The sequence below is a fragment of the Microcebus murinus genome, chromosome 23 (assembly GCF_040939455.1).
Source record: "Microcebus murinus isolate Inina chromosome 23, M.murinus_Inina_mat1.0, whole genome shotgun sequence".
Taxonomy (NCBI): Eukaryota; Metazoa; Chordata; class Mammalia; order Primates; family Cheirogaleidae; genus Microcebus; species Microcebus murinus.
Window position 1 is genome coordinate 34,791,739 of NC_134126.1, and position 15,668 is coordinate 34,807,406.

Below are 15,668 nucleotides of genomic sequence, written 5' to 3' on the forward strand. Positions count from 1 at the left end.
AGATAGTAGGGCCCCTATTAGGACTGGTTGTTGGTACGAGAACATCAGATTTTCCTCCCTAGAATCTATCCAGTTCATATAATCAAGATCTTAGTATCTCATTGCGATGACATCCTTCAAACCCCTAAGCTGTTACACAATTCTCTACTGCTGGGCTATGAAACAGCTTCTTCTGGAAATGAAGCCACAGCTGGACCTAACGCTGTGGACTAAATACTAATTTATACAATGTTCAACACGTATGTTTTAGAACTGTCCTTGAATCCATATTCATCGCTTTAACTGATCTCCTATAGTAGGTTTCCACAGTGGATCCCACACGATTGATATTTAGTATCAATAGGAAAGTATTACTGCTTTTAAATCAATTTATCAATCAATCAATTAAAAAAATATTATTGAGCACCTGCTATATCCCAGAAAACATGCTAAAGCTGAATTCAGAGATGATTAAAATTCACCTCATTATCTCAAGGAACCCCCCAAAACAAGGAACTGTTCAGGTTAGCAGAGGAGACAAACATGCATTAAGGCTGCAAAGGCAAATGCCGAGGGGCCACGCGTGGCACGTGGGTGATGAGTGTGATCGCCAGCATTAGTCCAGCAGTATTCCTGGTGAGTGGAGACCACGCTCTGCTTAACTCGGGCAACCCCTTCTTGGCTGCGGCGGAGAGTTGTCATGTGGGAACACAGACCCACGTGTTCCATACCTTCTGATTTATCAACTGTGAAATCTACTGATTTTTATGTGTCGCAGGGAGATGAAACATCTTGTGGGCAACGTGGCTCAAAGTTGCCAGTCTGTAAACGCCAGATGCTAAAGAAGTAAAGCCATGAGAAGTCCAACACTGCGAGCATGCACAAAGTAACGTGGCAGGGTTACTTACCCCGCAGGGCAAAGGTTTCCCGGACAAAAGGTTAAGTGAGTCTGAGAAGTAAGACTGGAAAAGGCCTTCCAAGCAGAGGGAGCAGGGCACGCGGCATCAAGTCTTCCGCTCCTGCCACACGCCAGGCAGCCTGCTGAGCGCTGCGGACAAGACAATGAACAACAGCGCGGCACCATCTCTGCTCTCCGGAGCTGCCCTCTGGTGGGGAGGAAAGACGTGAGCAAATCCTCACAGCATGCCAGGAGAGACACGATTTTGTCAGGGCAAACACCAGATGAGCAGCCTGGTCATGGATGTTCCAGAAAGTCTTCAGTGAGGAAGTGGCACGTCGGCCGAGAGTGGAAGGGAGAAAAGTGTTCGGGCAGAGGAAGAACATGCGGGGAACGGCAACGAACACAGTGTTTCCGAGAAGCTAATAAAAATCCAGGACGGGCTGAGTGGAAAGGCACGAAAGAGAGAAAGACGTTAAGTGAAACCTGGAGCGCTTGGAGGCCTGGTGGTAAAGGCCTTTGTAGGCCAAATCAAAGATTTTGGAAGTCCCTGAGTGGAAAGAGATGCTTATGAGTGAGTTTTCAAAGACACTCCTAGGCTGGAAGCAGAAGCTCACAGCTGGAACTGCGGAGCTGAGGCAGGAGGGTCACCTGAGGCCAGGAGTTTGAGGCTGCTGTGAGCTGCGAGGATGCCACTGCCTTCCAGGCCGGGCCACAGAGTGACACCCTGTTTCTAAAACAAAACAACAGACAGACACCATGGCTGTGGCATGGAGAGACTGGTGTGGGGGGGATGTGGGCGTAGGGAGACCACGGAGGAGAACCATGCCGTCATCCAGGCACTGGTGGTGGCAGCAGGAATGGGGCAAAGCGGGCTGAAATCGGAGATATTGAGGGTGTGAAAACTTCGCGTTGGTAGCTGATTAGAGGTGGGGTGGAGGCGAGGCAGAGAAAGGAGTTCGGGAGGACTTGAAGGTCTTAGCTGACTGAGGGGGTGGGAAGAATGGGAAGGAGAAGCGGAGAGAAGTGGGACCGGCACGAGGAGCTCAGTTTTGGAGACGCATTTCTGAGGATTCTGTGCGAGAGCCAGAGAGAACACTGAGTGAGCAGCTGCTTCCTGTGGCTGACGTGTGACAGGCCACCGGATTCCCTCCTGAAACGAAAGACTCCTCCTCTCTCACCAGGTCCCTGGAGGGGCGTCTGGGTTGAGGGAGCTTTCTCATGGTCGTGCCTCCTTCTCAGGGCAGCCGGCTCCAGTGACTGGGCAACAGGAGTTCCAGAGAAAAGGCCCCTCACCTGAACTCAGGACAGTTCCAAAGGTCATCCAGCTCCTGTGTCCCTGCTAGGTCGGCAGGGCCTTGGTGGAAACGACTTGCAGCTCAACTCTCCCATTCCACCCACTTCAGTTTCTTCCACAGGTGTGGGGCCTGAGAGTCCTCCCTGAAACTGCCCTTGGCTGTTAATTTCACCTCAGAACCTGCTTCTCTGGGAGCCTCACCTGTACGATTGTGGGACCCTGGCAGTCAGTAAACGTTTATTAAAACTGAGGCCATAGGTGAGTTTCTCGTGGCAAAGACACACATAGGCCCAGTTCAGGGCTGTGGGGCACCCAGAGTTTAGTGATGGGTGTAGGACCAGGCACCACAAAGGGAGTGGATAAGGAATGGTTGGTCTGTTTGAATGAAAACCAGAGGAGGTGGGGACTAGAAACGCTGTCTTTGTGTTATTGATTACCTTGAAAGAAATAGCATGGAGTATAAAATTGAGACCGGAGTGGGGTGAGGAGTAAACGTAAGGCACAAAAAATAGAGACACGAATGTAGTGAGCTTGTCGGTAAGTGTGACAGTGAATGGGGAGATGGGGATAAAGGAGATCTTTTTTAATAAAATGGGAGAAACTTGAGCATGTTCAGATTAGACGGGAACGGGTAGTGGAAAAGCAGAGGTGGAAGGTGCTGGGGAGCATCACGTAACACATCGCAGAGGGTTCCTGAAAGGGGGAGAGAGACGGGACCAGAGGCACCAGTGGGGGTGGCCCTGGGCTGGGAGGAGGGACCGCGTCTGAGGCCGGAATGAGGCCATTCGTGTCACGCGCTGTTTATTTCCTCTGTGAAGCAGGAGTCACCTGCCGAGAACGTGAGGGACATGGGGAGAGGCTGCAGAACTGAGGAGACTTGATAAGTCGCCCGGAGAGCGAGACGGCGGCAGAGTAAGGGCTGCTGGATAAGGAGCTGTCCGCAAGGTGAGCCGTCATTTCACGAGTCCTCACTTCAGGTAGACGTGTGGGTGTGGTGATGTCGCAACAGTCGCCGTTTTGCTTCATAAAGAACTGAATGCTGTAAGGTAATTTTTATCGCGACGGATATGAAAGCAAACTTTGCCACCCTTGTAGTGCAGGACGCTAAGTCCCAGTTCAGAGAGGCACTAGCATGTGACCGCCCCAGAATACTCCACAGCCGAGAAGGGAGCTACCCAGGTCTGCACGGGGAAACTTTATTTTTTCAAAGGGAAGTTAAGAATTCTTAAGTATCTGTCTTTTTCTTCATGAAAAAGAAAGATCAAAATGCTGAAGAACGTTACACATTACAATTGAATTCAGGAAAACCCAGCATGATTCCTTTGAGAAAAAAATGGAGAAAATGAGAAGCCAAAAATGTCTAACCACAACTGAGTAGTCTATCTAATGTGCTTCTCAAATATAAATAGAAAACTAGTTATTAGGTGATATAAATGGTTTCAGTTTGACAGACATTTTAATTTGTTTTTATGTACTTTCGAAATAACATGAGAAAATATAAATTCAGTTATAATATTTACTTAGCATCAAGTAAATTATTCTGGGACTAGATATTTTAAGAATAACAATTTTAAAATAATTTATTATTTTTGTCAAATATAACAGTAACTCTTTGACACTGTAAAACAACTGAAACGATGCAAAGGTAAATAGAATAATGAAATTCCCCTCATTCTCTCCAGTACCCTGGATCTACTTCCTGGGTCCAGAGATGAGCACTGCAAAGATGTTGCTCTGGGTCTTCTCAGATGTAAATACACGCACTTAAATACACTCAACAAAATATTAGTGAAAGATATAGGAGATTCTAACAATCAATAACTATATATCTTATGGATATATATCAACTCTGTACCCTAATAATAAGAATACACTTTATTTTCAGGTACACATGAAACAGTCGTGAAAATTTACCATTTATTTGTGTTAGGCCATAAAGAAAATCTAAATTCCAAATAGATTAATATAAGCCATATTAATATTATTATAGTGCAGCACATTTAAAACCTAAGCAAAGTAAAAAGGCTGTTCTCCCTGAAAACGTAAAAATGTCCTATTAAGGAACACTCGGATCAAAAGGGAAATATAAACTAAAATGACAGGATTTCTAGAAAACAATAATGAAAACGTTGCATATCAGAATCTATGGGACATAGCTAAAACACGAGAGTAAAAGTATTAGCTTAGAAACATATCAATTAACATAAAAATAAGATTAAATGCATTAAACAACCAAATCTGAAAGCTAGGGTAAGAGGTATAAGGAAAGGCAAAGAGATAAAGGGAAAAATTAACACAAATACATATAAACGTCAATGAAACAGGAAACACAAAAAGGGTAAGCAAATAAAAATCTGAGTTTTTTTAAAAAAAGATAAAATAGACAAATGAAGAAAACTGCAAATAAAGCACATATTTAAATAAGCAATAACTCAACGCACTAAAAATTTCATATATCGTTTGCTTTAAAATGTCTAGACTGCACTGTCGCTGCGCTCGGAGAGCAGGGGGGCCGCCTCCGGCCGCCCTGGGGTCTCGGGGCCGCGCTGGGGTCTCGGGGGGCCGCGCTGGGGTCTCGGGGGCCGCGCTGGGGTGTCGTGGGGCCGCGCTGGGGTCTCGGGGGGCCGCGCTGGGGTCTCGGGGCCGCGCTGGGGTGTCGTGGGGCCGCGCTGGGGTCTCGGGGCCGCGCTGGGGTCTCAGGGCCGCGCTGGGGTCTCGGGGCCGCGCTGGGGTGTCGGGGGGCCGCGCTGGGGTCTCGGGGGGCCGCCCTGGGTCTCGGGGGGCCGCGCTGGGGTCTCGGGGGGCCGCGCTGGGGTCTCAGGGCCGCGCTGGGGTCTCGGGGCCGCGCTGGGGTCTCGGGGCCGCGCTGGGGTCTCGGGGCCGCCCTGGGGTGTCGGGGGGCCGCCCTGGGGTCTCGGGGGGCCGCCCTGGGGTGTCGGGGGGCCGCCCTGGGGTCTCGGGGGGCCGCGCTGGGGTCTCAGGGCCGCGCTGGGGTCTCCCGGCCGCCGCGCTGGGGTCTCGGGGGGCCGCGCTGGGGTCTCCGGGCCGCCCTGGGGTCTCCGGGCCGCCCTGGGGTCTCGGGGCCGCCCTGGGGTCTCGGGGCGCCGCCCTGGGATCTCGGGGCGCCGCCCTGGGGTCTCAGGGCCGCGCTGGGGTCTCCCGGCCGCGCTGGGGTCTCGGGGCCGCGCTGGGGTCTCGGGGGGCCGCGCTGGGGTCTCGGGGGGCCGCGCTGGGGTCTCGGGGCCGTCCCCGCTCCCGGCGAGGCGGTGGCGGCAGCCGCCCCGGGTCCCCGCGGCCGGAGCGTCCCGCGCTCTCGGGACGGGGCGCGGGGCCCGCCGGGGAAGCAGCTCTGTGTTGGCGGCCTCGAGTCGCCCCCGCCCGGCTGGGGGAGCGGACTCAGCCGCCTGGTCCGAGCGCCCTCCCCGAGCGCGCGCCGGGCCGAGCAGGGCTCCCGTGGCGCTGCAGGCTCCAGTCTGGGTGCTCCGGGGGCCGCTCGTGCGGGTTCGGGGGGCAGCTCGTGCGGATTCTGGGGTCAGGCAGGGAGGGCTCCGTGGCCCCTGGACCACAGGAACTAAGCTCCACCTGCGTGACCCGGCACCTGCGCAGTCCCAGAGCTGCGGAGCAGCCGACTGCTCCGCCCCACCCAGAAACCCTGCCTGGGCCTCCTCCCCGGTCCTTGCTCGGAGGCTTTTATACCCGAGCCCAAACTTTGCACCTGTGGCTCCAGAGCTCCCACCGAGCCCAGGACACCACCCTAGACTCCAGTGCTGCGCTCGGACCCCAAGACCCCGCGCCTGAGCCTCCCCCACGCTGCAGGGCTTGTGGAACTGCTCCAAGGTGCAATGGCCAACCTCGAGCTGCCAGTCATGGGACCTGGTTGGAGCAAATGCCGCAGCCTGGGAACTCACGTCCTCTGCTACACAGCCTCTCCTGGCTGCCGCTGTCGCCTCTGCAGGGACAGCTGGGCAAACGATCCCCACAACATCAGCTCCATGGACAGGGTCTCGCCCAGCTCCCAACTTGAACTTACTATGACTACCGGGTGAAGAATCCAACACCCATTCGATCCAGCAATCCCCCAACTGGGTATCCACCCTAAGGAAAAGAAGTTATTTTATCAAAAAGACACCTGCAGCACAATTCACAATTGCAAAAATCTGGAATCAATACAAGTGCCCATCAATTCATGAGTGGATTAACACAATGGCATATGTATATACCATGGAGTACTACTCAGCCATAAAAAGGATGAATTAATGCCTTTCGCAGCAATTTGGAAGGAATTGGAGACCATTATCCTGAGCAAAGTATCCCAGGAATGGAAAAACCACACACACTTTCTGATAAATTGGAACTAACCTGTGGGCACACAAGTACACAAAGGGAAGTAAAAGTCTTTGCAAATCAATCAGGGAGCTGGGGGGGGGCACGTAATGTGTACAGTGAACACGATTCAGATGATGGCATATTTATAGCCCTGACTCAAGCCATGTAACAAAAATATTTGTACCCCCTTAATATTTTGAAATAAAAGATAGTTTCCACAGTGTGTATAGTCTGAAAACTGTAAATATATTAACATCTTACTAAATATTTCAGCAAAATCAGTTTATTTCTTCTTTTCAGATACACAGTACAGAAAGTGAACTATAGAAGATACACTCTAAAAACCAATCATCTCTTTGAATATCACATAGCATATTTTTTAAAACAACTATCAACAAAACTGAAATTTTATGACTTTGTCTCTTCTAACAATTTAGACTTTGTCTTTTGTCTGCTGTGAGTATAGCTATCCCTATTTTCCTTTGGTTTCCATTTGCATGGAGTTTTTAACCTTATGTTCTGCTATGGTCTGTTAGTGTCCCTCTAAATTTCACACAGTGCATCCTAATCATCACGGTGGTGGTGTTCTGCAGAAAGTGAGGCCTTTTGAGTGCCCTTATTTTTTAAAAAAAAAAAACCTCATGGAGCTTCCTTGCCCTTTCCACACTGTGAGGACACGGTGAGAAGGAACCATCTCTGAAACAGTGAGTCCGTACCGCACGTCGAGTCCCCTGGCATCTTAATCTTGGGCATCGCAGCCCCTACAACTCTATAAAGTAAATTTCTGCTTTTCATGAGCCACCCAGTTTATGGCAATTTGTCATATTGGCCCAAATGTCCTATAAATGTATTTACCACTGTTTACATTACCTACAAAGATTATTTGCTAATTATAGCAAATGTCTTTTATATTTGTGAAATCTGACTTTTCTCAACTCCACCAGTTTATCTAACTCAGGGTCGCTAACAAGGGTCAGCCTTGGTATATAAGCCACCTGAGTTTATGCAATAACAGATAAGTTATCATGATAGAATATTTTTATCTTATTTATATCTTCATTCTCACTTACAAGTTTCGCTCTTTTACTAAAAGACTAAAATCTTTTAGAAATTAAAAATGTTTCTGGCCAAAAATGATTTTAACTAACTAATGCTGTTTGAAATAAATGAACACAAAATTACACTTCAGAATCTCATTATTAAAATTTCCAAAACTCTTCTAGCCAAAAATTGTTAAAAATGTTATTCGACCTTAAGATCATGACCAGTTAGGTCTTTATAGCTCTCAATTTGTATTGTCTTGCATTTTAGGCATCTCTATTTTAAAATAAATGATTCTTGTGGTTCAAAAGTGATGTATGCTAAAATTAGAAAAATCAGAGAATACTGATAAGTATAACAAGGAGTTAAACAACTCTTACCCCTATTATCTCTAAACACAAATACAGAATTTTACCTATTTTACTGCATTTCTTGCCAACATTTTTTATCTCAACATAAATTCAGGTCGCAAAGCGTTGACTATGTGTGTGTGCATGCAAGTGGGTGTGTTTGTAACTGACACAGGATTGTTATCACTTTGTATGTCTTATGTACCAAATCAAACGTGTGTGAAGTGATACGATTTCAAAGGTAGAGACAGAATCTTTTCCATTTACTGTGAAACAGAGGCTCAAAAGCAACACGGAAAGCTTTGAGATATTTAGGAAAGTGACAAAAATAGGATCTGAAATAATTGCATTTAATTTTTTGCCATAAATATTTTGTAAATTGGATCCATAGCACTTTGGTTTGCCAAGTTTTAATGTGGTGTTTTAAGAAGTGAGCACTGGTCTCGGATCACAATTACATCATCACAAATTGGCAAACATTTTTACTTATGGATAAAAATGAGTTTAACAATACTGGATATATAAAATTGATAACTGGATTAACTAAAATTCTTAATAAATGTGCACTTTATTAGTCCCTGTAAGAACCACGCGTGTCTTTTTCACAGCTGGGATACTCCAGTTTCCCATCCTGACACTTCGTTTGAAAGGGTGGAGATGTTGCTGCCACACGATATCCGTGTTTACACACAAATTCAACACTTTCACCCGTTTGGACATAAAGCTTCTGTTGGTCTAACCACCTTAACGTTAGGTTATATTTTCCCATGATTTCTTCGGACATTACACACGCTTCTGAAAGTGGAAAAAAATGAACACAAAAGATTTAGTAGTGCTGTATAACGGTTCAGGAATTCTTTCTCAAAATCCTTTCCAAACTAGCTCTGTAGAAACATCATATAAAAGTTAAAATGGTAAACCACATGTAAATTAGGTACTATGTGTAATGTGTGCTGATAGTTGGATGTTACTATCAAAGATTCACGACATCAATTATATTAAGGGCCTTGCATTTTAGAACCTATCATTGCTGTTTTCTTTGAACTAAGGTATTGGTCAAATGGTACAAACCTTCAGTCATAGGAGGAAAACGATCTGGGGATATAATATAGAGCATGATATCTAAAGTTAATATTACTGTATTTTTTACTTGAAATTCAGTAACAGAGCAGATTTTAAATGTCCTTCTAACACACACATACGCATCCACACATACACAATAGTAACTATAGGTGATGTGAATGTGTTAATTTGATTGTGGTCTAATTATTGCATTATAAATATATCAAATCTTACACCATAAATATATATAACTTTTATTTGTAAACAGCAAGTTTTAAAATAAAATACAAAAATTAAAAAACTATTTTCTTAACTATACTTTCTCATATATAAATATTTGATAGGTAAGAATTCAGCATAAGGTTGTATGTTAGTCCCTGAAATTTCTATTATCAAAAACAAAATATTATACACTGACTTTTCCAGAATACATTAGAATATTAAAGTACTTACTTAAGCATTTTGGTGGTTCTGACCACTGTCCATTTCTACATGTTATTTGCTTGTTTCCCTGAAGTACATATAAGGTCTGGCATTGATACTCAACTGACGAGCCTGGAGCATGTACTTGTAATGGGAACGAAGTAATGTCTCCATTGTCAATAGCTGGAGGGGACCCACATTTTCCTTGAGAATCTAAAAAACATCATTTGATTTATTGAGAGCACAATTCAAATTATAGTTTAAAATAAGGCAAATAGAAATGCAGCACTTTATGTAATATCAACACCTTTGTGATTTCTGCTGAAAGAAATAATTAGAGGAAGAAATTTTAATTAAATAAACTGCTACATTTTTAAGGTCTCCTTTCTTTCTCACTGAAAGAATACATAATGCATTGAGAAGGATGTCTGCTTTGCAGTATTCCAAGCTTAAGAAATGTCTTTTTTTTCTTTTTTATTGCAGGATATTCTGGGGGTACACTATGTCTCTTTAAGTAAAAAAAATGCTAAACTGACAGCTAAGATAGAGAAATTTCCTTTTTTTATACACAACATGCTGTAGTGGAGATTGGGTCTTTAGTCATTTTTTTCTCTTGGTTTTCATTTGATTACAGAGGAAACATCAGCTCCCTGAAAAAAATTCAAAGAACACAAATTTATAGAAGGTAAAACAGAATGGTTGGCTTCCTGATATGTACAAAATGAGAAACTTACTCCTTCTGCTAAGTACAGCTCAAACTCCTGACAATAATGTAAAAAACAAAACAAAACGCACATTAGAGAACTCTGAAGGATGTAGAGAATTCCATCTGGTGAGAGACTTTCCTGGAATCAAGGGATGGCAAAACAGTGTGTCATCTCTATTGTCTTTAGCCAAATATTCAGAAAAGAGGCAACGAGGCAAGATCAAGTTTTTCTTTTTCTATTTCTGTTTTTTAACAATATCTTGACTACTACAGGAAAACATCGTGAGAAACCAATGCCCACCCTCCACACACCCTGTCAGACACAGGTCAGATTAGGAACTACCCTCCCACCCACATGATGAAGTGACTAGATATTTCCTCCTTTTCCTGTGGGGTCAGCAGAGGCCAAGTGAGAAACCTGGACTTGAACCTGTCATGGTAGTAACGGAACCCATTTAACAGAAGATTAAAATACAATTTGGAATCTCAAAATCTAATATGCACAATATCAAGAATAACTTAATCAAAATCACTCATCATATTATGGACAAGGAAATCTCAAAAAAAGAAAGACAATCAACAAAAGATAATACTGAGATGACATAGATACTGAAATTGACAACACTTTTAAAATCCCAAAAGTAATTGAAATCTGAAAAGTACACCAGAATTTTTTTTAACAGCTCCCTGGATAGGTTTAATAGTATAACAGAATGGGAGATGACAGGAGGATAAATCCACACACTTTGAAGACAGAACAATATAAATTACCCAGTCTGAATATAGCCTGAAAATTTAAAAAGTAAACAGTGCCTCAGAGATCCTTAGAACAGAACCAAAAACTGGAGATCCCAAAGAGAGGAGAGAAGGTGTTGGGCAGAAAAAAAAAAAAGCCAAATAATAATGGCTGAAAATTTGCCAAATTGGGCATAAGGCATAATTTTACATATTCCAGAGGTTTAGCAAACTCCAAACAGGATAACCTTAATCAAATTCAGATCAATACACATTAAAATAAAACTACCTGACGAAAAATAAAAACATCTTGAAAACAGCTAGATAGAAATATGCATTTCCTACAGGGGATCATGGATTCAAAAGACAATGGGTTTCTCATCTGTCTCCATGGAGACATTAGGAAGTGGCACATTGTTCAAATACTTAAAGAGAAGGACTGTCAACTCCAAGTTTCATATCCAGTGACACTATCCTTTAGGAATAAGGAGATTAATAGAAAGTCAAAGGGAAACCAAGAGAATTTGTCTTCAGCCAACTTATCCTTAAAGGTTAACTAAAGGAATCTTTCAAATAAAAATAAAAAGATGACAGAAAGAGATAGAGACTTCAGGAGGTAGAAAAGAACAAAGTAATTGATAAAAGAGGGGTACATATAATAGATGGTCTTTTCCCTCGTGAGTTTGTTAAATTATGTTTCATGTTTGAAGCAAATTATTTGCTTTCATATGTTGCTCAATGTATGGAAATACCAAAGGTATTTATATTCAAAATGTGGGGAGAGTCAATGGATCTAAGTGAAAGTAATGTTTCCATAGTTTAATGAAGGGTAAAATTTCAATACTGGTAGAGAGTGATAAGTTATATATATATAATATCTACAGCAATAATTTTTTTAAAACAATAAAACAAACTATAGAGATATACTTAAAAGTAATAAAGATGAATAAAAATGAAATTTTTAAAAAATGTTTCCCGAAGGAAGGGAAGAATAGGGAAACGGGACTGAGACACAGAGGAAAACACACAAATAAAATAACAAGCATACAGCCTACTATGCCAATAATTACTTTAACTATAAATGTTCTAAGTACACCAGTTAAAAGGCCAAGAATGGCATGATGGATATGCAGACAAAACCCAACTATATGCTGTTTACATAAAACTCTCTCCAACATAAAAGCATAGGTATATTCTAAGTGAAAGAATGGAAAAAACATACCAGGCAAAGATTAATTTTAAAAAGATGGAAACAGACAATATCAAATTTCCTATGTTGGTTTCCCTTATTTCCTGAACTCTAAACTATCAAGCGCCCATGACTATGTGCTAAGAATTCTTTGTATAAATATAATAGTTCCCCGGAGGAGTCAGTGAGTCACATATCTTCAGTATAACCTATATACTGAAGATGCCCAAATTTGTATAACATTGTAGGATCTCTCTTCAACTGCCTCAGCTTCAATTTTGATGTTCTCCATATCAAAATGACTATCTCTTAGGGCTGGCAGTTGTACACAATGTGTCTTGTACACTTTTATTCCTCAGAAATATCTGTCTTAATGCCTAAGGTCAAAAATGATTCCAGATTCTAATTCTTCCTTTATTCTGGTTGAATTTTTCCTGAAAATAATATATTGCATGGTTGAGTTCACCCAAAGAATTAAATTTTAAGCACCATCATTTTATTTTCATTTGAAAAATATATTCTACAAAAAATACTTCACTTTATTGATATGAACATCTTTTACCCCTAGTATATTCTCAAAGTATTTTGGAGAAATAGAATATTCTACCTTTGCATTGAGGTGGTTCTGTCCAAGTTCCGTTTAGACACATCACTTCTACATCCCCATACATGTCATAAGGTCTCTCACATTCATAGCGGACTCTCTCGCCAGGTGGATACCTACTCATCGGTGTTGATATTATATTAGCATTTTCCACTGTGGGTGGATTCACACAGAAAATATCTGAATAGAAAGACAAAAGACATTCCCACCTAGTGTTCATTTGAAGTAGCAAATCAATGAACAGGATTGCAAATGCCTTTCAAGGGGGATTTTAATTCAACAGATAATCTGTCATAAAATATTATGTTGATTTGAATAAATTTACATATAATATTGAGGAAAAGGAGACAAAGCAGCAATTTTTTGTAAGTTTATAAGCTTCCACATTCTTATTTCCCTTCTCCCTGCCTCACTAGAACATTGACAGACTTTTGTTTTTCCTTTTGGAGATCAGTGAAAATGACAGTTTTCCTGAATGTTTCTCTTTGAGTTTTAGTATAATAAATATTACAAGTTCTATAAACACAACATGAATTTATGAAATTAAAAACAAATGAAAACAACTTGATTCTGTGGCACAAGACTCTGGTTTTCAACCATCCTGCTTCTTAGTTGTAATTTTAGCCTCTTAAAAACAAACTCAAAGAGGTATATCCTTAGAAAAGAAGTCAAGAATTGAAAACACACCTCGAAGAATATCCTAGTTAAAAGAAGAAAAAAAGATGGTCGATCAAAGGATCCATATTGGAGATGTGAGACAATAACACAAAAATGAGTCCATAATTATAAAAATAACTTTTCATAATTTAATTGCCAATGCTTAAGGATATTCAGCTGAAAGATGTGCGATCCATCAGAGAGTGTCAAGTGCCTGTGTAGAAATAATCTCTAAAGCAATGCTTCCCAAACTGAAGTGTGCATAGATTCCTCTGGAGGACTTGGTAGCAACAGTGTCAGGGTCCCAGGGTCCCATCCCTAGAGTTTTTGATTCAGTATGTCTAGAATGAGCCCATGAATTTTCATCTGCAGTTTTAACAATTTCCCAGAAGAAGATGATGCTTCTGGTCCGGGGACTGCACTTTGAGAACTACTGGGCTAAAAGGTTGAAAACTGGATACTCATTTCCATCCTTTTATTTTTAGACATAAACTTACTTTGTCCTGGCCTAAAAATGTTAATCTATGTCCATTTTAAATGAGCTAGAGACACTCTGTATTTTATTGACCAAGACACTTTAACAAATTAAAAGTTCATCAAAGTACCTCTGCATGTTGGATCTCCCACCCATCTGCTATTAATACATGTCACAATGTTGGATCCATCCAATTGGTAATTTGGTTGACATTCATAACTCAATTGTTCTCCTGACCTATATGAAGTCTTCTTCTCTCCTGTGAGTATGGCATTATCAATTATGGGAACATTATGACAATCTGTTCCTAAAAGAGAGAAAATATATATTTGTTCCGTAAATTCTTCAAAAGACATTATATACAATAGTTCTATTCTAAAATCATAGTTGGCTACATGTAGAACCAATGAATACCATACAACATTTTTCTTATAGCTTGATAAAATATTTTAGTAGTTTTGAATTAATTATATTAAATTGTTTTAAATTTATCAAAAGTAAAAGATGGGAATGATATCAGAAGCCTGAAGAGATATTGGTAGTTATAATGCTTGAGATTATACTTTTTGCATTCAGATGATTTTTTGCCCATACAAGCCACCTATATTACGTAGGCATTTCTAATTTTGTTCCAGTCAAATATATCACCTACAATAATTATTTTAAATATTTTAGAAAGTGTATTTACAGAGAGACAGCTGTAAGCTGACAGAGGTAGAATAATAATGAGATGCACGAGTAGCTCTAAGAGCAGAGATAACAGACATGAGAAGTCTGAGAATGTATATCAGAGGATGCAGAAAGTTCACACCCGGCGATGTGAGAATTCAGCAGTTTGGCTTATGATGTCCAGCATTTTAATTGCTAGAGCTATAATTCTCAGCAACAATCCAGAACCTTCAAGAAATACCTTGTTAAATTCTATAAATACTGCTTACTTTCCTATTTTGTCATTTGTACTTTGAATTAAGGATATTTATCATACAGAAAATAAAATGAAATATATTATACTTATGCATGTTGGTTGATGAGACCACTTTCCTCCTAAGCATTTTGTAAATGCAGGTCCGTCAATTCCAAAACCTTCAGAACATTGGTATGTAAATTCTTCTCCATACTGGTAACTGGACAACATAGGGGATCTAACCCCATGATCAATTGAAGGTGGTGGCCCACAAGGAAGTCCTAAAATAAATAAACGCATGATTACATGTTTCACCATCTCAGAAATTTAATTTAATGTACTGGTTTTCATATTTTGTATTTGATTTGAGAATAAATGATAACACAGGAGCTATGATGATATCATGTAGAAGGCACACAAATGTTTCCCAAAACCACCATTCTGGTGTCTGTCAACCTGGCTAACTGTCACATACTGAGCAAGAGCTGGAAACTAAGAATATCAATATGTTTAAGATGACATAGCCAATGCTTCTCTAACCAATCCTTAGTGGTAACTGGATACACACTGAAAATTACTAATTCTAAGAAAAGTGTCCTATAGCATAAGAAATCAGGAGAGATACAGTAGGAAGGCCATAAAAAAGTTGAAACTTGGTGGCAAAGAAAACACTACAACAAATGAATAGAAAGGTTTAATTTCACTTTATGTCATATTTTGTTTAAAGAAGAGAAATGCGAGAATAAAAAGTGATTCCATAATGTACCAATGAAATTTTTGAAGTATGATTGATTTGATTATGCAAAACTTTCAGTGGTACAATATCTAATGGTGTTATATATATAGTAATCTAAATTATTCTGTCCACTGACTTTTATAGCAAGAAATTATATATTTTAATTTATTAATTTTTAATTATTATGGGTACATAAGAGTTGTATATCTTTTTAGGGTACCTGCTATATCTTGATACAGGCATACAATGTGAATTTAATCAAATCAGGGTAATTGGGGTATCCCTC

General features: G+C 41.3%; 1 protein-coding gene across 1 annotated transcript in view; it reads right to left on the bottom strand.

Moving 5' to 3' along the window:
* Window positions 1-6,767: 6,767 nt before the first annotated feature.
* LOC105859529 (complement factor H-related protein 1) overlaps window positions 6,768-15,668 on the bottom strand; it is a 143,063-nt gene continuing 134,162 nt past the window's right edge. The window contains exons 35-39 of the mRNA XM_075996992.1: window positions 14,754-14,927; window positions 13,873-14,049; window positions 12,614-12,790; window positions 9,407-9,589; window positions 6,768-8,686 (exon numbers count right to left, since the gene is read on the bottom strand). Of these exons, the coding sequence (XP_075853107.1) occupies window positions 8,463-8,686; window positions 9,407-9,589; window positions 12,614-12,790; window positions 13,873-14,049; window positions 14,754-14,927 (935 nt within the window). The 3' untranslated portion in view covers window positions 6,768-8,462. The remainder of the gene's footprint in view (window positions 8,687-9,406; window positions 9,590-12,613; window positions 12,791-13,872; window positions 14,050-14,753; window positions 14,928-15,668) is intronic.